The 22375-nt window shown below is 52.0% G+C and overlaps 11 protein-coding genes across 11 annotated transcripts, besides 1 other annotated feature; 6 read left to right on the forward strand and 5 right to left on the reverse strand.

The window, feature by feature from the left end:
• Positions 1-22375: part of a sequence feature (contig 1.51 915..1114266(-1)) that runs on past both edges of the window.
• On the forward strand, positions 902-1768 carry ANIA_02842 (uncharacterized protein; the record flags this gene model as incomplete). Its single annotated transcript, XM_655354.1, has 2 exons — positions 902-1218; positions 1606-1768. The coding sequence occupies 2 exons, from the start codon at positions 902-904 to the stop codon at positions 1766-1768; spliced, it is 480 nt and encodes a 159-aa protein (XP_660446.1).
• Positions 2137-2688, reverse strand: ANIA_11371 (uncharacterized protein; the record flags this gene model as incomplete). The annotated part of the gene is made up of 3 exons (XM_050612616.1): positions 2137-2214; positions 2418-2436; positions 2531-2688. 3 exons carry the CDS (start codon positions 2686-2688, stop codon positions 2137-2139), a joined length of 255 nt encoding a protein of 84 aa, XP_050468520.1.
• ANIA_02841 (uncharacterized protein) lies at positions 3208-4814 on the forward strand (the record flags this gene model as incomplete). The annotated part of the gene is made up of 2 exons (XM_655353.1): positions 3208-3821; positions 3926-4814. The coding sequence occupies 2 exons, from the start codon at positions 3208-3210 to the stop codon at positions 4812-4814; spliced, it is 1503 nt and encodes a 500-aa protein (XP_660445.1).
• Positions 5414-5656, reverse strand: ANIA_11370 (uncharacterized protein; the record flags this gene model as incomplete). Its single annotated transcript, XM_050612618.1, has 2 exons — positions 5414-5492; positions 5538-5656. The coding sequence occupies 2 exons, from the start codon at positions 5654-5656 to the stop codon at positions 5414-5416; spliced, it is 198 nt and encodes a 65-aa protein (XP_050468521.1).
• On the reverse strand, positions 6096-7433 carry ANIA_02840 (protein mctA; the record flags this gene model as incomplete). The annotated part of the gene is made up of 1 exon (XM_655352.2): positions 6096-7433. One exon carries the CDS (start codon positions 7431-7433, stop codon positions 6096-6098), a length of 1338 nt encoding a protein of 445 aa, XP_660444.2.
• ANIA_02839 (Zn(II)2Cys6 transcription factor) lies at positions 7672-9769 on the forward strand (the record flags this gene model as incomplete). The annotated part of the gene is made up of 2 exons (XM_655351.2): positions 7672-8891; positions 9001-9769. The coding sequence occupies 2 exons, from the start codon at positions 7672-7674 to the stop codon at positions 9767-9769; spliced, it is 1989 nt and encodes a 662-aa protein (XP_660443.2).
• On the forward strand, positions 12592-14038 carry ANIA_02838 (uncharacterized protein; the record flags this gene model as incomplete). Its single annotated transcript, XM_655350.1, has 5 exons — positions 12592-13438; positions 13506-13561; positions 13774-13815; positions 13847-13977; positions 14014-14038. 5 exons carry the CDS (start codon positions 12592-12594, stop codon positions 14036-14038), a joined length of 1101 nt encoding a protein of 366 aa, XP_660442.1.
• ANIA_02837 (uncharacterized protein) lies at positions 14958-16380 on the forward strand (the record flags this gene model as incomplete). The annotated part of the gene is made up of 2 exons (XM_655349.1): positions 14958-15206; positions 15268-16380. The coding sequence occupies 2 exons, from the start codon at positions 14958-14960 to the stop codon at positions 16378-16380; spliced, it is 1362 nt and encodes a 453-aa protein (XP_660441.1).
• ANIA_02836 (uncharacterized protein) lies at positions 16872-18168 on the reverse strand (the record flags this gene model as incomplete). Its single annotated transcript, XM_655348.1, has 4 exons — positions 16872-17076; positions 17134-17331; positions 17487-17639; positions 17747-18168. 4 exons carry the CDS (start codon positions 18166-18168, stop codon positions 16872-16874), a joined length of 978 nt encoding a protein of 325 aa, XP_660440.1.
• ANIA_10368 (GFA family protein) lies at positions 18830-19316 on the reverse strand (the record flags this gene model as incomplete). The annotated part of the gene is made up of 2 exons (XM_050612619.1): positions 18830-19102; positions 19164-19316. The coding sequence occupies 2 exons, from the start codon at positions 19314-19316 to the stop codon at positions 18830-18832; spliced, it is 426 nt and encodes a 141-aa protein (XP_050468522.1).
• On the forward strand, positions 19745-21609 carry ANIA_02835 (uncharacterized protein). Its single transcript, XM_050612620.1, has 6 exons — positions 19745-20109; positions 20165-20433; positions 20481-20553; positions 20605-21211; positions 21262-21368; positions 21412-21609. Exons 1-6 carry the CDS (start codon positions 19945-19947, stop codon positions 21499-21501), a joined length of 1311 nt encoding a protein of 436 aa, XP_050468523.1. The 5' UTR covers positions 19745-19944; the 3' UTR covers positions 21502-21609.

The following is a 22375-nucleotide window of genomic DNA, read 5'->3' on the forward strand; positions in this document are numbered from 1 at the left end:
CGGGGTGGATCTCACCCTACGGTAGTCGGGGAGGTTTCGTCGCTCTCATCGAATATAGCAGCTTGCAATGCTATGGACCGCTTATCGTCGGCATTGCGGCACGTTAGACGTCGAATATGCAACAAGAATGTCCCAAAGCTGAATAGACAACCGCCCATACTGGAGAAACTCTCATCTGAGCTGGTGTTTGCATAACGGACTATCTGGACGAGCCTGATACTGTCTGCCTCGCGCCCTGCAGCCATCACCTGCTCAATGTCATCAGCAAGAGCAACCTGCCCGCACTATTTCTGTGGATTCGTTCCAGATTGAAAGCGTTCGTCCTCACCCGAATAGCTCGCGACATCCCAGGCATGTTCTGCTGTCACCGATGTGCAAAGCTGCAGCGGCTCGCAGATGTTACACACCCAGCATCATCCCAGATAGACAGACATAATCTGTGCCCCGATATATTTAAACCGGGCAAGGATAACGTACTCGGACCTCTGTGGAATTGCCATTTATCGGCCGCGATGAAGAAACATTATTACAGCTCTAAACATCAAGAAGGGAATACGGTTGATTCGCTGGCGTATACAGAGGTAAGCCGTAACCCGCTGCTGAATCCGACTGTTACAACGTTGCTATCCGTCGAGGGAAGGGTCTGCCCTTGACGAGACTGGAGACGGACCCTCAACATCGACTCTGGTCCTCCAGGTCCAGAGTTGGGCGCTATTCTATGATAGCCTCGACATGGACACTGTCATGTCAGGGGTCAGGCATGTACCCATTTATCCGCATGAACAGATCCGCCATGTTATTGCAGATACAGCTTCGGCGCGGGCTTGCGGTCTTTACTTCAACAAATCCGAACTGATCAAGCATATGTGCTGCTGGACGTGCGGAGTGGAGTTCCGGCTCAATGTGTCATTGCGGAGCCGATAGAGACCCAAAGACAGCAGTCGTTGTCACGAAATGGGCAGAGTTGGGTGCTGGATTAGACATGGATGATCCGAAGTGGAAACGTCTCACCACTGAAGAGCATGTCCATGGGAGGAGCACCATCACTACCGAACCTGGAACAGTTTTACGGCTTTTCCGCGACGCTTCACATGATCAGGGATGGGAGAGTGATCCAACCGAGCGCAATGAATCCCTCTTGGTGATGGAGAAGTACCGACGCCACCTGCACGAACGGGGCGGTATATTTTATTCGTCTGTACCTGGTCACTGGAGAAGGTAGGCAAAACAGTAGAATAGACAAAAATGTGCCTTGAGTTCGTGGATGACATGATACATCTCTCATCTAGTAAGATGGCTGCAGCTGATCTTGAAAAATTCATGTTGCAACCATTTGCAGGGGCACCGTAGGGGCGCTGTCTATAATCACTATTAGTAATGAATAGAGACTGCAGACATAATCTAGATCATATAAGTAGTCAGGGCTAAGATTATCTGCGTGTACCAAAATGATTGATTTTATCTGACCTTCAAGTCTGATAATGGGCAGCATTTTAGGATTCTTCAAGCGCAGCGACCAAAGCGGCCGTGACTAATCATTTGGTAATTGATGTCAGCTCAACTAGTTGAGTTAGAGCAAATACTCTGATGAACTTCCTGAGGTAGGGCCCTGGCGAAGGTAGGACGTCTACTGCTTGACGAGGTGTATCCGGAACCCTATCCGGAACCTTTACGAGATGGACAACCCGAGTACGACGTTGCGGGGTTAATCCTTTCTGACTCTGACAGGCTGATCATGGAGTGCTTCCTCGGCTACGCCCTCTTTTAATGAAAACAAAGAGCCCTAAAGGACTATACAGGTACCAACACTGCCCTGCTCCTTCTATCCACAGACCCATACTCCCATTATGTATCTCGCGACCAATGGCAAAGACCCGTACCTCTAGAATACCATGACTGGCTCTCCCCGATCATCGCTGAGCCGGAGCCTCTAGATTGGCAACAAGCAAGCTTTCTAGGCGTTGTCCACTTAAGGGCCCCGGCGGACATCTGATCTCGTCACCCAGTTCTCGCCTTGACGTTGCACGCAGAAACGAACCGATACTATCCATCCATAATGCAGAGGCTTTAGCTCCCGGTGCTACCTCTTTTTGGACAGGAGACAAATTGGGATACTGGAGCCCTGATATAGAGGAGTTATGGTTGATGAGGCTCCGTGACGTATCGACCATGATCCGGATGTTGACGTATCAGATACTTGCCCATCTCTGGGAGCTGGGCAATGTAAGTGTGTTCTTAATGCGAGCTAAAGTGAGGCGTGCTGTGGAGCTGTTGACGTGGTGGGTGATTAGATGCTGAGGGAAGATATGGACGGGATTTCCTGTAGTAGTGAGGCGAAAAGACTTATAAGCGGAGAACTTACTGCGAATTTTCGAATAACGTTAATGATAAAATAATGGGTAGGCCGGATAACTTACACAGCCCAATAAGTATACACTGTACATTGTAGCTCGTCGGCTAGGGCATCAAAGAAAAGCTGGTCCAGGGGCACGGAAGCAACCGGTGGTTCTCATGATTCGACCCAACGTACCCAATGGTTTTAGCATAGAGTGACAATCCCATGAGTTTGGTTTCGAGAGCTACTGCGGGAACAGTTATGATCTCTCGGGTTCCACTGGCTGATCCATGTATTTCCAGGGAAGTTGCAGGGTGCCAGCGCTTGAGCACATAGCGGCCAGGCAGCGTCATGTTGATGCACTTTGACAAATGCCCCACCGTTCCTCCTCCTCTAGTTCGTCTCAAGATCGAGGTAAGTTCATGACTGATGATGATGACACGATCTGCATCGAGATCCTTGTTTTGGAGATCGCGGCGAGATCTGCGGTGGGTCCATATATACGAGGACAGATCCTCCCCTAGGCCCTAAGGACAATCTTAAGGGCTGGCAGCACTCTGTACTGTTCAGTAATTGTGCAGCATCTCATAGGCGGGGTGGGTGGTACAGTCAGTGATATTGGCATCGGCAACGAGCCATGTCTGGACGCCCAGCATGCTCTATAAGACTGGTGAAACGCGCGTCTCAGAGACTCTACTCATAATTCGACGTGGACGGATCATCACTAAGGACTACTGCGTCTGATTCTATCAACCTGTCGTCATGTCTCCACCGGCTAAAGATATGGAAACTTAGCATCGTACCCTTAAAACAAACAATAAGCTCTTTTACTTGGCGCCGCTCACCTAGAGTGCATCCCGTCTATAGCAACCATGGCTGCCAACCCAGAAGAGCATCAACACGAAGACCGCATTCACTCGGAGGCCGCCAGCCGTGGTCTCCGTCGAACGGGCAGCAAGACTATGGACTGGGACCGTTCGCATGAGGACTTTCCGCGCAATTGGCCCGTCCCCCGCAAAGTCTACGACGACCTGATTATCCTCTTCTGGGAATTCTATACCTCTCTGCTTAGCACTACTGGCGCATCAGCCTCCGAGTCCGCCATGACCGAGTACGGTCTCAGCAGAGTCGTCTCCCTCACGGGCTACCAGTTCATGTACGGGATGGGACAGGCATTTGGAGCAGTCATCATGCCCCCATTCTCCGAGGCGCTGGGCCGGCGTCTCTCATACCTCATCTCGGCAGGGACTTATGTTGTTGCCTGCATTATCACAGGGGTGGTCCCCTCACCGGCCGGTGCGTTCATCGGCCGGTTCATTGCTGGATTCTCGGCGGCGGTCCCAGCCATCGTGTTAGCGGGAAGCATTGAGGATCAGTATAGCAGTCGGCCAAGGCTGTGGTTCCTCTGGCTGTGGAATTGCTGCACCATGCTAGGTCTGGCTGCTGGGCCGATCTACGGGTCTTATATTGCTGATGCGATCGGGTGGTAAGTTCCTCGTCTTGTGGCTGGTGTTCTATGTTTATTTCTATCTCTTGCTTTCTTTATGGATTTTTTTTCTATGTATTTTTATGCTAATGTGGTTATAACAGGCGCTGGATATACCACACCGGCGCCATTGTTTCGGCCGTCGTATTTGCCCTTATGCTGCTCATCCGCGAAAGCCGTCCAACCACGCTCCTGGCGCGCCGGTTCGAGGACCTAAAATCAAGGCTGCAGGAGGATAATATCGATATTAAGATGGACATCCCCAGCCAAGACCGTATCAGAAACATCCATGAACTGGTCCAGACGATCATCATCCGTCCCACCAAGCTCGGCGTGACAGAGCCGATCATTATCCTCGTCGCCGTCCTCAGCGCCTCGGCCTGGGGCATGCTCTACCTCTTCACCGAGTCCTTTACTGTCGCTTACGGAGGTTTTGGGTTCAGTTCACGTGCGACCTCGCTGCCATTCCTCGCCCTGATCCCCGGCATCATCACCAGCGGCCTCTGCCGCCACTGGGACCACCACCGTCTGAACAAGCGAGAAAAGCAAGGACAGGGACCGGTACCTGAGGACAAGATTGACGGCTTCGTTGTTGCCGCCCCGGCGCTGGCTATCGGCCTCTGGATCTTTGGATGGACGGTGCCGCCCATCGTGCATGTGCATTGGATCGGCTCTATGTTCGGCGTGGCCCTGATCGGGTTCGCGGCGACGGAGTTCTCCTACACACTGAGTGGGTACCTTGCAGACGCATATACAGTTTATGCTGGCTCTGCGATGGCTGCGAGTTCGGTGCTCAAAGCCATTGCGTCGGGGTGTCTACCGCTGTTCGCGTACCCGATGTATTCGGGCCTCGGGTCGAATGTCGCCACAAGTATAATTGCGGCGCTTGGGACAGTGTACTGCATTACGCCATGGGTGTTTGTCAAGTATGGGCTAAGGCTGAGGGAAAAGAGTCCGTTTGCAAGGTATAGTGCGGAGATAAGCGACGGGTAGGGCGGATTGAGAGTGCCTATGGGAGTACATAGAGAACAGACCGAGTATTCATGTATAGCGCCGATCTGGTGAGCAATCTGAACTGTCAATATCTAGCCACCTTTATCAGTGATAGATAGGTTGCAGCAGCCCTAACATTGCCCGCCCAAGGCGCGGCTTGCCTAAAGTGCTGACTGTCTAAAGTCTGCTTGCCTGTAGTCTGCTTGCCTGTAGTCTGCTTGTCTAAAGCCTTGCTGCGTGTGTGAAGGACATCGTAGATTTCATCTCGAGAAAAGCAACAAGGAGAAGGCATTTCTTGGACACAAACAATATGGTGGTCATCTAGACCTTCCATTTTCTTTGCATTTGGAATGTAAGGGTGATGATAAAGATCTCGTCAAGAGTTGCTATCTCATGTATTCAAAGGCTCTATTCCTTGCCCTAAAGTCAGATGAACCGTCTATCCTATACTCATCACACTCTTCCATCGCTTCCACCTTGTTGAGTTGCAACATCACTCCACTGATAATAATATTTATAGCGTATATATTCCCCACGGCAGCACGAGCCGAAACATTGATCACCTGGTTATGATAGGTTTTATTTTTAGCATAACAGCCTCAAGAAGAGGGAGGACTGGACAAACCGTTGTATGGCAACTGGGCCGCCTCAATCTTCTGCGGTCTCCTTGGTTCTTTTCTGCAATTGTTAGCCAACAACTCAGTCTATTCACAAGTGACATACTCAATCAAGCAGACAATGCTATCAGAGTCTGAAGCTGCCTCGGCCGCTGCCTTCCTAGGCATAGACGGCTGCGGATCCAGCAGAGTGCGGATCCTCTCTCTGACACCCTCTTTGCCCATAATTGAACGGCGCTTGAAACATGAACAAACGGACAGATGACAGACTGACAGATGAGAGCACATGCTCTTATAAGGGCGCGCAGCCCGTATCCTGTGCGAGGCCTGGCCGGCCAAGTCTATGTGTGATAGGCCCCCCGTCGTCCGCCGAGGAATCTCGGCCAACGCCCAGCGCTGCGGTCATCATTGCCCAATCAGTTAACTGGGTCGTCGCGAAGAAATTCCAAAATGACTAGAGACTCTTATCATTATCGCGGGGCACGGGGTGCACCCCTTCGCTTGGTTCGGTGGAGGAGTGAGATCTCATCTAACATCTGACAGCTGCACGGGCCGTACTGGTCTTGGGAGGTGGCTTGGTGCAATTTAGCGGCTGATAGTGCGAGAAATCTATTTGTCTACTGGAATCTAGATAAGCCGTCTCATATGTGTCTGCTCTAGCTAACTAAAACCGTGTTCTAAAATTCCACCCGACACAAATGCCCCTCGCAACAACAAACGCCACCGTCGCGAGGAAATACATCCCTCCGCCAAAGCCAATGAGCGCGTCGTACTGTCCATTATTAGCGACGAGGATGGCACCTGCGATCGGGATACCCGTCAAGGTGCCGACGCTTGCAATGGTAAAGGTCGTTCCATTCCGCTGCCCGTACTCTTCGACCCTGCAGACCTGCGATATGCACACGGGAGTGAGGCTGATAGCGGCGCCGCTTGAAAAGCCAAACAGGATCGCGTAGCAGATTACTCCGGCCGGACTGGCGTCGACAGGGATCCAGAGCGCGAGGGTGAGGATCGAGCAGAGAAGGGATGTGGCGATCATCACATTGAACCGGCCCAGTCTGTCGGCTACGAGGCCGGGCAGGAACCGACCGGGCACAGCACCGGCATTCAGGAGCGGAATAAGAGCGTAGGATAGCGTGGTATCGATGCCCGCATGCAGCGCATAGCTGCTGATGTATGTAATCGGGACGAAGACGGCGAATTCGACCAGGAAGACGGCGGCGGTTGTGCTGGCATATCTGGCGTCCCTGAGGGCCCTGAAGTCAATCGCAGCCGACTTTCCGCTAGGTCGAGGGAGACGAGTGCGCATCAGAAGGCAGGCGACCATTAGGAGGACTGCCGACAATATGGCGATGATGCGGATCGCCCACCCGAACCCGATCTTCGGGGCCGCGTACATGATGATCAGTGGGAATGCAACGCCTCCTAGGCCGCCAGCGGTGCAGGCGATGCCGGTCGCTAGGCCACGGCGAATATTGAACCAGTGTCCGATCACTGAGATGGCCGGGTTGAAGAGGGTACAAGCTGAGAGGCCCCCAAGGACGCTGAAGGAGAGGAAGATTTGGTAGTACTCTGAGACGGGATCAGCAACTGCCTCATGCCAAATATTCAAGTCGGAAGTAGAGGACGCACCAGTACTGAAGCTGAAACAGAGGAGAGACGCAACCATCCCTATTGATCCCGGCACGACAACATATAACGGCCCGTAGCAGTCAAAGATAGGCCCGGTTTGAGCGCCCGCAACGTAGAGAAAGAAGGCATAGGCGCCATATATCCAACCAATCTCAGACTCGGAGTAATCGGTCAATTGGTAGCTGCTTGTCCATGCGTGCAATGTGCCCAGGCTGTTGAGCAGGCCCATCGAGGGGACCATGGCGCACCATGCTCCGAGCACTATAAGCCATGCTTCCAGTCCTCCTTCGGGATACTTTGTCGATTCAAGATCTGAGATCAACATGGCTTTAGGATGTGGTGGGATACCTCTGACTCGTCCTCTTGACATCGAGTTAGGGCATCGCCGCCTGATATACAAAGCCAAAGGCAGGGCTGGCGGGTCCCTCTCGGCGAATTAAGGCCCTTGTGGATCAATGGCTTTCTAATCATCGGCCATCTTGCATTCCGATTCGCGGATAGAGCAATTGTGGATCTTTTTTGCACATCTTTTCCCGGCGAAACGCCCACCGTCTGTATATCTGTCGCCGTCGGTCCCTAGTAGCCATGCAAGCATAGACTCGTTAAGAATGGCGTCCCCAATCCGCCGGCCATATCGGTCCAAGCGACATCCGCCCTGCGATCGATGCCGACAAAAGAAGCTCCGCTGCGATCCCGATGACCAGATCGGCTGCCGGCGATGCCAGGCCAGCGGCACTCTCTGCTCCTTCGCTCGCCTTCACCGAGCGGTCTCTATGCCAGTCGCCTTTACCAGTCCAACGCCTGGGAGCTCTGAGCCGAGTCTACAGCCCATCGCGCCTGCGGCGTATCTGCCGGAGCCGGCACGGCCGTTGATATTCCCCGTCGGCGAACGCTCCTCCTGCCAGCAGGCCATTCAGACGCTGGACCTGCTCCCGGATGTTTCAGCACAGCTGGTGGGTAGCTCGGGCGAGTCGGACCCGTTCTTACTGCGTCACTGCAAGTTCGACGACTACGGCTTCTTGCACTTCCATCAAGTCCGTTTTCGCAATGCCGGTGGCGTCCCACTGAATGAGAAGATCCCCGTTCACTATCTCGTCACCGACGATGCTCTCTACGAGTCGGCGGCCGCCTCAACGAAGGCTGCCAGAGGGTATTCCACCCCGCGCCAGGAACTCGATGTCCTGGTTCCTGTAGATCACGGCCAGCGCCTGATCTCCCTCTTCCTCACCCATGTCTTTCCTAGTCTACCGGTGGTGTCTACTTTCATCGCCTCCCAGGACCTGCAAACCATTCCCGTCCATCTGCTAGCCGCCTTGTATGCATCAGCTCTACCGTTCGCCAAATATGACGAGTATCTCTCCATTATTTACGCTTACCAAGCGCCTCCAGCCGTCCAGCTCTGGCGGCTGACGCTCGATCTCATCCTCGAAGAGATCCACCGACCCCATCTCTCCGTCCTGCAGGCCGGTCTTTTGTATCTTCACAAACCGTGCGAAAGTGCACAAGCAGCCGCCTTAGCCAGCACCCCGTTTATCTGGTCATTCGTTGGAATGATGGTCGGCCTTGCAATGTCTCTAGGCTTGCAGCTGGAATGTCGGCCGATGGGTATCCCTTTTTGGGAGCGCCGCCTCCGGAGACGTCTCTGGTGGGCAATTTACAGCGAAGATAAATGGCATGCATTACTGATGGGACGGCCGCCGTACATAAATGAGTACGAATGGGACGTCACCGATATCGATGAAGCGGATTTTGAATCTGCGCCCGCTGACCGGTTTGTGCGTATGGTGAAGATGGCGAGGATTGTGGACGAGGTGCAGAGCTCTTTATAGTGAGTCAGTTCTCTTTTTATTTTCTTTTTTTCTTTCTTTCTTTCTTTCTTTTTTTTTTTTTTCGGCCAAAAGTTTTACGAGAACAGGCTAACCATTTGAACGTTAAAGCTCCCTCCGCGCTGCTCAGCGCCTGTCCTCCAACTTTTCAGAGTCTCTACAGATTTCACGAATGCTTCTTCGCAAGTTACAAGAGTGGTTCTCCCTCATTCCTTCGTCGCAGGATGGGAACCCTGGTAGCCCAGAATTATCTACATGTGTCCACTTCGCTTACCTCCTGCTCGAGGTCTTCATCTTCCGCGCACTGCTCCGCCCCATGGTCCCTAATAAGCCTCCACCCCGGCTAATAGACGAGAACGAGCAGATTCCACTATTTTCAGAGCTGACTGTAGACGACTACATTGCCCAGATCATTGGCGATGAAAACGTGGCGGAAGATATCCCAGCGACTACGGCGACAGACGACGACAAGTCCATCCCTATGATCCTCAATGCCGCAGAAACCTGCGCCGCGAATATGCTTCGTCTTATATCACGCATTGAATCTACGGAGATGGGTTCTTTCTGGTACTCCTGTTCGTCTGCACTGCCCCAATCCCTTATGCTAGGAGCGCTAACCATATCTGCAGGGTGTCGCATCGGCTTTGCGACGGTCAGCAACTTCATGCTCCTCCTACTTATCCAGGCGCCTAGTAAAGAGCACGCAATTCGTTCTAAGCGCTTAGTCTATGGCTGGCAGCAGGCTCTTCGTAGCCAGAGCCGAAACTGGAATATGATGGACTTGGGCCTCGTGCGGCTGCATGGGCCGTTGGGGTTGGGACTGGGGAACGCGTTCTGGCTTCCGGATCATGTGAGGGAGGTTATTGAGTCTGTAGAGTAGAAGATAGAAATAATGAGAGATGAGATGGATGCAAGCTATAGAGATTTGGGATTTGAGCCCTAGGTTGGGCATAGGACATGGCACGATGTTAAACTCATTACCGCTTCCCTTTATGTTTGACAACTTCCTCTTTGACTATCGAACTGTAGTTTTACTTTTGCAAATATTAACTATGAAGTAAAAACGTAGACAAACCGAAATTTTCAGATCTGCCTCCCATCCATGTTATGGGAAGGCGTCTGCACAAATTGGGGAAAAGATCCACCAGTGTCCGCAGAAGGCGCTGCGGAATTTAAACCCCTCTATAGGAGATATTCGTACTCTTCCTTCGTTTACTCGCTCATATTCAAACCAGAAAAGATTGAAATGCGCCTGACCAAGATCCCCAGACTCGCTCCCTCCGGCCTTAAAATCAACCAAAGCCGGCTCTGGGAAACCATCCACGAGACCTGTAAATGGGGCGCTACGCATCGCTGGGGAGAGTACGTACCGTACAAACACCCATATTCACCTCACTAAACTATACTTTGTACTCCGGATTGACATGTTCACGGCCAGGAACCCCCACGAAACAGGCATGGCGCGCCTAACTCTGAATGAGGACGACGCGCGCGTACGCCGGTGGTTCAGCGATGAGGTGCAGAAACTTGGGTGCGAGGTAACTGTTGACCAGATGGGGAATATGTTTGCGAGACAGCAAGGGAGATTGGGCCTACGTAGGCCCATGATTGCGATGGGGAGTCATCTGGATACGCAGCCGAGGGGTGGAAGATATGACGGAATCCTCGGAGTTCTAGGGGCGTTGGAGGTGTTGAAAACGATGAAGGAGAGTGGATTCCGTACGGGGAGCGATATTGGGATTGTGAATTGGACAAAGTATGTCCTCTCCAACTTCTGTCACTCCTGATGTTCTTCTACTGAGACTCGTCTACCATTATCCATGCTGACAGCGTCTAGTGAAGAAGGCGCCCGGTTCCCAAAATCCATGTGCTCGTCTGGTGTGTGGGCTGGCGAGATCCCACTCCAGCAGGCCTGGGATCTGCGCGACATCACCGACGACAGAGTCACGCTGCGGTCAGAACTTGAGAGACATGGGTACCTCGGTGAAACCCCTTGTTCACATGTCGCTAACCCCCTCGCTGCGCATTTTGAGCTGCATATCGAACAGGGCCCGATCTTGCAGGATTCAGGACGGTCAGTCGGTGTTGTCATGGGGGCTCAGGGGTATAGATGGCTCAAGTTCACTGTGACCGGACAGGACGCGCACACAGGGACAACGCCGTTGACCGCGCGACGGGATCCGCTGCTTGCGGCGAGCAAGATGGTGGTTGCCAGCAATCAGATCGCGAAGCGTTTTGGGGCGCTGGCTTCAACGGGTATCCTTAAGATACCTGAAAACTCATCCACAAACACGGTTGTCTCGGAGGTGGTGTTTACCCTCGATATCAGGCATCCAGAAGACGCTGTTGTCCGCACTGTCGAGGAGGAGTGTCTGCAGTCGTTCAAGGCCATCTCGGCAGAAGACGGGAGGGGTGTTGGGCTCAGTTGGACGGTCGAGACGGACTCACCGGCAGTCAAGTTCCATGATGACTGTACTGGAGTAATCAAGAACGCAGCCGAGGCGTTACTTGGGCCAGAGGGCTGGATGGAGATGACAAGCGGTGCTGGACATGACAGCGTCTATACGAGTCGACACTGTCCCACCGCGATGATCTTTGTGCCGTGTCGAGATGGAGTCAGTCACCATCCGACGGAATACTGCTCCCCGGAAGACTGGTATGCTCTTTTCTTTCATTCCTTTTTTGTCTTTTTTCTGTGTGAAGAGTTGAAGAGTACTAACGGGGGTTTCAGTGCGCTTGGGGCTCAGGTTTTGCTGGAGAGTGTGGTTGGGTATGATCGGTTTCTGACTGAAGGCGCTGGATGTGAGCGTGAACATTGAACATCCAATGTCTTTCTGTGAGTGCCTCCAGGCATTTAGCCATTGAGGCAGAGTCGACGAACGGCTGGTGGTCGTGACATGTTTGCGGGTGCCCTGAGTATACAGGAAAGGGATACATGGTGCGAGAACTGTGATCTTGATCAGGTATATTCCGCTTGGGGTTCAAGCCATTGTACTGTTGCCGTGTCAGAGCTAGAATCATCAATGCCCATAATGCGAAATTTCACATTTTTCATCCAAGAAAGAAGATGTTGCCAGAAATGACAAGGCTGGTGAACGGTTTTCGGCCCCGTTAGACTGCTATAAAATGCTGCCTAAAAAACGAACAAAAAAAAAAAAATCAAACGCGAGCAACGAAATTATGTTAACCCCAGTGAACTAGCAATTGGACGCCAGGCTTGATAAAAGCCTTACTGGTTGCCTGAAGCTCGACAGGGAGTAGTAGTTCTACGATTTTAAAGACTTTTAATATTATAATAAAATTTCAAGTTTTAGCAGGTGATTAGGTATTTCTTCTACATTGTTCTAGCTATACTTCAGAATACCATCAAGCAACAGTAGTAACAAGCTTATAAGCAGATTCCTGAGGCAGAGCCAGTGGACGAAGGAGAACAATCGAGTATTGAACTGGAATGGTATGGATGGTATTGATATGTATTCTTCTATATTTATTATTTTTTCCCCTATTGAACCGCCCATTAGTTAACATCTTGTTTACACTGGGTACTCTGGAGAATGAATGTGGAGGATGGCCCGACTTGCCACATCCATAGCGTCAGCCTGATTAGGGCATGATGTCAATCAACATCATCTTATATACACTAGCACTAGCCTTAAGAACCATACAACCCCTGATCATCCAAACTCGGTCAGAACTTACAAGATGGCAACGCTTTCCAAACATCACCTCCAACCCCTGGGCCCTATCCATCCCCCCAGACTCGGCAGTGCAAGAGCAAACGAAGTCGACGCCCAACCCATCTTCATCCCAGTCCACGACCCCCTCGACCATGAAGCCCCTGCGATTCTCCACTCACCCCGCGACTACGATGCCGCCGAAGCCCGCAACTCAGCGGTAATCCTCGTCAGCGGCGCAGGAGGAGGCGTGAGCGGCCCGTCAGGGATCTACCCCAGTCTTGCCGATAAGCTCGCCATCCTCCTCGGGGTCCATGTAGTGCGGCTGGACTATCGAGTCGCCGCGCGCACAGATTACTGCGTCCCTGACATCGCAGCTACAATGGACTATCTCCAGGATAATCACGGGTCCACCCGGTTCGTCGTGGTAGGATGGAGTTTTGGTGGGTCTCCGTGCTTCACCATTGCTGCGCAGCAGCCAGATCGCGTCCTCGGCGTGGCGACTGTGGCCTCACAGACAGCTCAAACGTCCGGCGTGCGCAAACTGTCTCCCCGACCGCTTCTCGTGCTGCATGGGAGCGGGGACACATGTCTTCCACAGAGATGCTCGGAGTCGTTGTACCAGCAGTACGGGGACGACCCGTCTGGCTCCCGTGAGATCAAGATTTTCAAGGGCGATAACCATGGGCTGTCGAGGAACGCGCCCGAGGCGGAGGGCATGCTACTGGTTTTTGCGGCAAAGGCACTCGGGCTCGAAGATGAATTAACGGCTGCGTCGGTTAGGATTGCAGCGCAGGACTGGGTGGGCAGTGAAGGGGAGCGCATGAAGGAGATGGCCGAGGGGCATGACTTTGAAGGCGGGGAGGCTCTAAATCGTTGAGTCTGAAACGGACGATAATATAAGAAGGTTGGCTTGTAGAGCTGTAGCGCATGGTGGTACAGACAATAGCATCACCTCACCGCAGGCTCTTTTTGACCATGTAGAGCGGGAGGATAGGGTATGCGCCTGGCACAAGGGAGATAGATAAACCCACTAGACGCAATACCTTGGCGCCTGGATTTATAGTTGAAGTCAAGACTGGGAAGAGGCGTATCATCAGCGTCGGTTTCACGAGTACTGGTTTATAGTACGAATACGCTATCCTTGACATCCCGCTTGACGGCATGAACGTTTCCATGGCAACTCAGTATACATAATTTATGTCTTCAGCAAGGAGGTAGTGGCTTGAGCGGCATCGCAGGGTCATATGAGGTAAGATGCTCTGTGCTATATGACCGCTCAGTTGTATAGTCTCAGTCATCGACAACGCATGGCTCACCTGCCCACTGCTCGGACATACTTCGCGGATGCTATTGCACCAGAAGGCTTCTATTTGGTATACATGACTATAGTCAGAAAACAAAAAACGGCTAGGTAAGTTCTAATAAAGTAGTTATAGCTTTACAATAGGATGTATCTCAAGCTCGATCTTTAGGCTCGTTAATATCGTGGAGCGTGTAATCATTGATCAAGCAACCAACATAAAGATATTTACATTGCATTTCAGGCAGTCACAGTTCTGCAATTGAGCTAGATGAAGCTTTTGCGTCCTAGAGTCCGTATATGGGCAAGATAGAGTATCGGGGGCTTTAACCTAATCCCTTTTATAGGCACAACCAGAACTTCATATATATTAGCTAACAAAAACCAAGCAAGACCTTTAAAACTATTCTAGAATTCTCAGTAAAACTACGATATTAGGTTTGATCACCTTCTCCCGCTTTACTTTGCTGCTACCTATACAGCGTTGGTGTCTACCTGAGTCCCTGAAAACGGTGATGGATATCTAATTTGCAACCAGACTTCTCTAACTTCAGTGGAAGGGAAACCACCATCAAGAGCGCAACACCTTGTGTCAGGCCCAAAGTCAAGACGGTTGATTATAAGTTGTCTTCCATTTTCGGTTCAAGGAGCCCTATATCCCCCGACTTAGAGTCCTTATACAGGCTATATGATAACATATTATGAATTTTGTGCTAACTAATAGGAAGGACAGCTTGTTACATGATCACGATGCCATCACCATTAGAAATGGATTGCAACGCTCACAGCCCACCTCGCAGGACTCACAGAATGGCTACCTACCTTGCTGTGACCCTATTCTTGCAGACTAACCGGATGCACACTAGCCAGGGAAATTGATGATAGATCCTATTGGTAAAATATACCGCTAAGCCAAAAAGGCGTCGTGACTACCAGATTAGTCTTAGACATTCATATTTTCAGGTTGGCAAATCCCCACTCGACAGTTGCCTACGGCGTCTACGCTGCCTACGGTGGCTACGGTGGCTACGAGGGCATCTTGCGCTATCTTGAGTCAAACGGCTCTTCATGCTGATATACACCCATTTGCAATGACTGAATTTTCATTCCTTCCAGTAGAGATCCTGCATCACATCTGCCTCCATGCCGATCTGGCAGGCCGCAAGGCGCTGTGCCTTACAAACCGGCTCTTAGCCAACATCGCACAGCCATGGGTATTCCAGACCACCGCCGTCTCCCCTCTGAAGGCCAGCTGTGATCGACTGCAAAATATACTGAAGAATCCACGGCTGGCAGAGTACGTAAAAAAGCTCTACATCACCACCTACAACTTGGACAAGGTAGGCTGGTACCCACACTTGCCCTTTCCAGGCCCTAAGCAGATCTGATTCTTCCTGCTAGGACGGTGACTATATGTACTACTCGGACGACGAAGGCGAAGAGGATGAGCTAGAAGACGAGACGAGTCTTCCGCTCCGATTCTGGAACTTCTTTGACAGTCTCAAGGACCTCCCCCGCCTGCAAAGCATCGCCCTGTCTTTCCACCCCGAACACACGAACCACGACTGGCACCCCGTTCCGCAGGAGATGTTCTTTCGCTCCGCCGTCATGCAGCGGGCCTTTGCTGCATTCGCAGCACAGCCGCAGCCACTTAAAGAGCTGGCTCTGGCCGAGCTACACAACATCAACGAGACGGACCCTAGAGCCGTGTCCAATATCAGGAAAGTCCTGAGCGCTCTACAATCCCTAAGACTGAACATCACAAACGAGCACCGCGAGTTCCACGGCGAACTCGACTACCAGCGAACCGAGGCGCATGAGTTCTACCAAACCCTGCCCTCACACTGGCTAGAACCCACAACGGCCAATTTGCGGCATCTGACGATCTACTCGTCCCTTTACTGCGGCTTCTATCCGAAACTCGACTTCAGGGGCCTGCACTTTCCACACCTCAAATCGCTGTCGTTGGGAAACTACGGCTTCGTTCACGATTCTCAGCTGACCTGGATTCTTGCGCATGCCGATACCCTGACAGAGCTATACCTCGATGACTGCGGCATTCTATATGAGGTCTCGATCAAGGATTTTGAGAATACGTACCTGTCCCCAGGCCAGTACACGCAACGCGGCGGACTCCTTGGTGCCCTCTATGCATGCTACACCAAGCGCTGGGCAGATTACTTCCGCGCGTTCAAAGATGGGCTGCCGCACCTCCGGCGTTTCAGGTACGGTCACTCGCCTGAGGGTTGGGAGTTTAATTCAACACCGTTTGAGCGCGAGGCGGAGATCGTGATCGGGCTCCATGAGGAGAGTTATTTGGTCTTCTGTGATGGCATCGGACCCAGTCCGTATATAGAGGAGCTGATTTACCGGTATCCGAGGAACGCGGATGGGGGTGGAGGTGGGCAGTGCTTTGTGCAAGCGCAGACGTTGACGCCTTCTGATGAGGACAAGATGGCCCTGGAAGAACTTTGCAGGAAGCTCGGGCAGTCTGTACCTTTGAGGGAGGAGTAAACCTATTTGGTGTGATATATTCGTATCTATATCCAATCATTCTCATGTAAGTTGCTTACTAGGATTCACCACTACCATCAACAGCAGCATATTGAGAGGAATAGTACGGAACGCAGGGTTTAGCACGCATTGGATAACCTCTAGCACTCAGCACATAATGCACATACTACTTTGTATGGAGGGAACCAAGGCTGGAAATGAGATCTACCTGCTCAATCTTTATTTTTTGCTCTATCTGCTTCTGCGTGCCTTCACCCGCTCTATGCTGACCGAAAGAAAACCACGCTGATATGCAACGACAGCCTCTGCGCCTATTCCCAGAGAAGCCTATCCACGCCACTGAAATCTTCTGCTACACATGTGGAATAGACCCAAGCCAATCCACCGCTAAAGACGGGCCGCTGGAAAGGGCTCGCAATGACGAAAAGGTCAAGGCGACCAGTCCAAGACGAGCAAGGGCATAGACCAGGATGCACGCCAGTGGGACGTATTTATATCTCAAACATGTAGAACTTGCCCTGGGGCTCAGGAAATCCATCCAGAAAGGAAGGCAATGGGACTCCCCTGCCTTTCAACCACCGTGCCACCAGCGCTGCTTGGCTGACGAGATATATGATGACCGGCGTCGCCAGAGCCACGAGCGAGAAAACCAGCCAGGCAATTGCCTCGGCGTCCGTAGGAAATGAAAAGTTCCAGCTAGACAAGTCAGTCAGGTCAGACCACATTACCATGAAAAAGGCAAATCAGACGTACGTAGCCAGATGGATACCGCAGAACAAAAAAGCCGCAAGCCCGGCAAACGTGTTCAGCCACCACTCCTCCCATAGACTCAGCCCCCGAAACTCCCTCCTCATGACGCCCGAGGCCGACCCGTCGACTATCATCCGGAGCATATTGCTGCCGATAAGAGCAAACTCTGCGCTGACGGGCTCATTTGGCGAGACGACGTGCCTGTGTATCAATCAATCCGGGCGTCGGCCGTGACCCTCCTGATCTCGGCCGGCATAGCGTCGCGCTTGTGTCGCAGAGCGATGGTGATCGCTACCGCCAGATTCTGCGGCTTCTTCCACCAGCAGGCGTACGCCATAATCGCACAGGCAACGTACGACAGCGTCGCGAACTGGATTGTCGTAATGGGTAGACCGTACCCGGCACGCGCGACGATGTTGGCCGTGACCCAGGCACTCTGGCAGACAGTGAAGGTCTTCGCCAAGGTATCTGCCTTTGCGTGGTCCTTGATCTCGCGATCGGTAAAGTCGCTGCACGGGATCACGCCCGCCTCGATGAGCGCTATGACATGGTCATGCCCACGTAGAAGATCCACCCGTCCTCCGTCTCGAAAGTGAGCCCGCCCATCTTCACGCACCAGCACTGCGCAAGCGTCCACCGCGCCGGGACGGGTGGCAGCTTTAGCTCCCGGTCCTCGCATCCGGCCGCAAGTGTAACCTCTGCCAGCGGCTTGGTGCGTAGATACAGCAAGCTGTCCAGCTCTCCTGTGCGGCTACCACTGGCGGCCTGCGCTACGTTACAGCCCGCTCGCAGAGACCAGACCCGCCAGAACTCTCCCGAAGTGATCAGCACAATTTCCTCTGGCGCGAAGAGCGCGATAGTCCAAAGTATCAGCTTGCCTGCTAGAATCAGGCCTTCCGAGCCGTTGCGCCGAGGCACCGACATGTGCAGAACCGTCCAGGTGCACGCGAAGATGGTAGTCAGACATGTCCAGACAATATCCCAGGAGGAGCGGGAGTTATCATTGAAGGTCCAGCCCTCTAGGGCTGTTGAGCTCATCTTAGTTTTGATAAACCATATACCTCCAAGCTGGACTGGGAGGTGGGATGCTTTCGTCGCGGGAAGGTAATGGTCTGGCCCCAACGCTAAGTAGCACTAGCCTGGACCTCTCGTATTCATCAAATATCCTGCCCAGTGATAGGCTGGAAGTATGCATCTACGCGCCGGTGATCGGTCAGCCGTCCAAGTCTTGAGGCACCGGGATTATTGGCCTGTTTTGCTGGTGGTTGCCAGTATCGATGGGCTTTGTCTGGGACTTCTAAGGCTCAGCATCCTAAATTTCAACTGCTTCAACGGCAATGAAGGTTGTAAGAGCGTCAGAGATTGCTTCAAACGAAGAATATGTCAGTGGTATCCGTAGCATATCCTTCCCCATCCCCGATTACCCATACAGGCCAGAAGACTCGATGATTGGGAGGTAAATATTCCTTAGAAGGTACCCTTCTTTATTTTCCTTCTTTCCTGCTAGATTTTTTTCCCTCCCTCTTTTCCCTCTCTCTTATTCTTTTTCTGTTTGCCTCTTTTTTTTTTTTTTTTTTTTTTTTTTTTTTTTTTTTTTTGTAAAAAGAAATTCTGAGTACCCGTCGTAGTGTAAACCGCATAGAACAGCCACCGCCTCAACCAACGTTATATAGGCGTAGAAAACTCCCAATGAACCATATCACTGCCTCTCCAGTCTCACTCCCTGATGGTTCAAAGTCACCCACCCCCGGCGGTTCGCACACCACACCTCCAGCCCCGGTTGGCAATCCGTGCGATCGTCCATCGTCCCGCTGGTCACGGAAATGACATTCTGCTTCCGCAACTCTGCCGTCTGCATAAACAGAGAAGACCCGCAAGTCTTGCAGAATGACCGCTTCATTATCTGCCCAGTGGTCGTCCCTTGTTCATCGTATGTCTGAACCGAGTCGTGGCCGCGGGTGAGCTTGACATTCTACGCAGCGGTCAGTCTCCAATGCGCTCACAAGAAGAGGGATTGGCTGAAGCTAGCTTGCCTCCTCCTTGTACCAGCAGTTTGCGACAAAGGCAGACCCGGTGAACTGCTGGCAGCTGTCGCAGTGGCAGACGGCGCTGTTGAGCGGTTTCCCATAGAGGAGGTATTGCACGGCGCCGCAGAGGCAGGACCCAGAATTGGTTGGTTCGGCCATTAGTAGTACTTATTTTCTCTATTGCTTATATATATAATAAAAAGGGAGGAAGAAAGAAAATTGACCGTGATACGCGGGACAGTGGAGGTCACTCCGTGTTAAAGAGGATCCTCCGCCGCTCCACGCTGTCCCGTCCGATGACGTAGTAAGCCTCTTGGTAAGCTGACGGGATGCCTTCATGCGCCAGTTGCAGCACATTGCAGAGTGACAGGCGCTGTACGACCAGATCGCCCTGTGCATGACCTAGCAAAGTGCGGGGAACCAGTCTGGGCAAGCAACTTGGCAGGGGATAGAGGAGTTGTGACTGACAGACGATCATTCAGCCTCGGTCTACCAGCTATCGCGAATGTGATCCCGGGGTGGGAGGTTATAATGTCTTATCTTGCCAAATGGTCGCCTCATCTTCCATGGTCATTAAAGTATAATGCGCTTCTCCATCTTGCTCTTCTTCCTTAGTCGACCACTCGGCATTGCCGGGGCGCCGTACAACACCTTTGACGGCCCTGGGTACCCAGCCTGCAATGAGGTAGCTGCTGTTCATTCACCTACCAGCGTTGACGAGATCCAATCTCTCGTCCAGGATGCCATTCAGGCCGGCCAGAAGGTGCGAGCGTCGGGTAAAGCTCACATGTGGTACGACACCATGTGCTCTGACGATCCCAATACCGTCATCATCCAGACAGAGAACGTCAACAATATTCACGATCTCGACCTCGAGGCCGGCACGGTCATGATCGAGGCGGGCGTGACTTTTCTCCAGCTGGCAGAGTATCTGCACGAGAGAGGAGCTTCGGTAATCCCCCCCTCCCCCTCTAATGATCGGTCTCTACTGACTAAAAATTGTGCAGGCTGGGTACACCTTGGTCAACTGGAACATCACGCTCGCTGGCTGTGTCGCAATGGGCGCCCATCGGTCCTCGATCCGCGAGGACTCGATGGTCGCTGCAGGCGTGTTGGCCCTCGATATCATCGACGGCGAGGGGAATCTGCGTCATCTCGAGCGCGATGACAGCGACGAGTGGCTGGCAGCATCGACTTCTCTCGGCCTCCTGGGCGTTATCGCACGGATGAAGTTCAAGATCTATCCCGACTTCAAGGTCTATGCGGATCAGAAGACGTGAGTCTAATAGGTCTTAGGTAGAGCAGGAACTGACGATGCGGCAGCTTGGATGAGGCCGAGGTATTTGACGGTGATATCTATGGGATGATCGCTCCGTATGCGACGGCCAATTTCTGGGTATGTTATCGACAGATCAATCTGCCGCTCGCTGGCTCACAGACCATATAGTGGTGGCCGTACAAGAGAAAGTTCCATTGGAGATACTACGATGTCGTTGAGAACAGTATCAACGAACAGCAGGGATTTCAAAACACTTTCTCGGTGACAGGAGTCGAAGCCGCTGCCATTAAAGTACTCTGGAACAGCGGCAGATGGCTGGCGACGTCTAATATGTTGGCAGAGGAGATCCTCTTCGGCCAGTGGGAGGCGCCAAACTTCCGCGAGAAGACGACCAACAAGGCCATCGACACATGGCCGGTGTACGGCTGGAACTATGATGTCCTCATTGGCGGCCTCTACCCCGACCAAAAGCCGGTATGGGAGTATGGGCTCAGCGGATACACCCTCGAGCTCGCCTTTCCTGTCACCCAGGCCAACGCGGTACTCAAACGAGCACGCGAGCTCTTCGATGCCGAGTTGAAGAAGGGTCTTGTCATGACATCTACCTACCGCAGCGGCATCAACATCAAATTTGGCCGGCCATACTATGACCTGCTGGGTCAGGTCACCTACAACACTTCCGATGGTGCGGACTGGAGCAAGGGAGCCATCATGTTCGACTTTCCGAGTTTCAAACCCACAGTCGGAGACGGATCACGGTTTAATGAGCCGTTTTGTAAGTTCTGAATTGTGATATTTCCGTAGCCTTGTCTAAACAAGCTGCAGATGGAACCCTGGAGAAAGCCCTGATTGAGGAGTTTCCCTGCCGGCCGCATTGGACGAAAAACACTCGCGAAGTGTTCCAACTGGCCAAGAAAAACCTGGATCCTGATGTAAGTCTATGGCCCTCTGGAACTGCCGCGCTGACCGTTCTAGCACATTGCTCGGTTCAAAGCCATTCGAGAGAAGTTTGACCCGAATGGAGTCTACCGCAGCGTGGTTGGAGAAATCATCGGTGTCTACTAGGGGTAGTTTGCTGTTCTCGCGATGTAATTGAGCCGATCTTGATATAAGTATGGCAATGTAGAGAACCGAGTGACCGTGATGTCCAATGCATTATCACATGTTTATTTACAAAAGACGTAACGCTGCAATGGCCCTCAGCAGGGCCAGCTTGCTATGACTACCATACCACATTTCCAGACGTTGGCTCTTTTGCATTTAATGGACTATGGTTGACTCGATTTTCTTAAATAAAGAGATGCAAAAGGCCCCGGTGCCACTGTGAAGCTTGACATCTGGAAATAGAAGTCCACCATTTCCCTCTGTTAGCCTTTGGTTCTCTGTTGACCTCTAAGCACGAAGCATAGGAGTGAATCCCTCGCAACTACAGCTTGTCTTCCTGTATCTTTCGCAACTGGGGGAACACGAGGGTCACCCTGGCGGAAGGCTTATCGACGCCGCAGGAGCAACGAAATCGAATGTGGTACCAGACTTGCCCAGCCTGTCAAAATGAGACATTGTTTGTTTCTATTAAGTCTCTTATGGTGTGCCTTCATCAATATGGATAAGCCTTCTGCAATTCGCCTCCATGTTGTCATATATCAAATAAAGCAAGTGCGAACTTGCTCTTGATATGACCTCACAACTATACTTTCAATTCTTCTTCTACCTCCTCAGCACGTCAGCTCAACATTTTCATTTAGGATCATTCCGGACAGTGGAATGAAAATAAATGGATATCATTTCAGTCACAATGCGCATCTTGTCCCTGTCAGTACAGATATACATTGTCCCCAGGACTTTCCAGCAGTAACAGCATACTTCTGGACCCTTGTTAAATGCACTGCCAGTCGGCTGCGAGGGGCTTTGCCTTTTTGTTTGTTTTCAATAATGAGAG

Source organism: Aspergillus nidulans, chromosome VI, assembly GCF_000011425.1.
Source record: "Aspergillus nidulans FGSC A4 chromosome VI".
Lineage (NCBI taxonomy): Eukaryota > Fungi > Ascomycota > Eurotiomycetes > Eurotiales > Aspergillaceae > Aspergillus > Aspergillus nidulans.

What these genes read in the sequence shown, in the direction of transcription:
- ANIA_02835 (XM_050612620.1), top strand. Translation starts at nt 19,945, where the DNA reads ATGTGGTACGACACCATGTGCTCTGACGATCCCAATACCGTCATCATC. An exon ending in ACGGTTTAATGAGCCGTTTT is followed by an intron (nt 21,212 to 21,261) that starts GTAAGTTCTGAA and finishes AACAAGCTGCAG; the next exon opens with ATGGAACCCTGGAGAAAGCC. An exon ending in AGAAAAACCTGGATCCTGAT is followed by an intron (nt 21,369 to 21,411) that starts GTAAGTCTATGG and finishes TGACCGTTCTAG; the next exon opens with CACATTGCTCGGTTCAAAGC.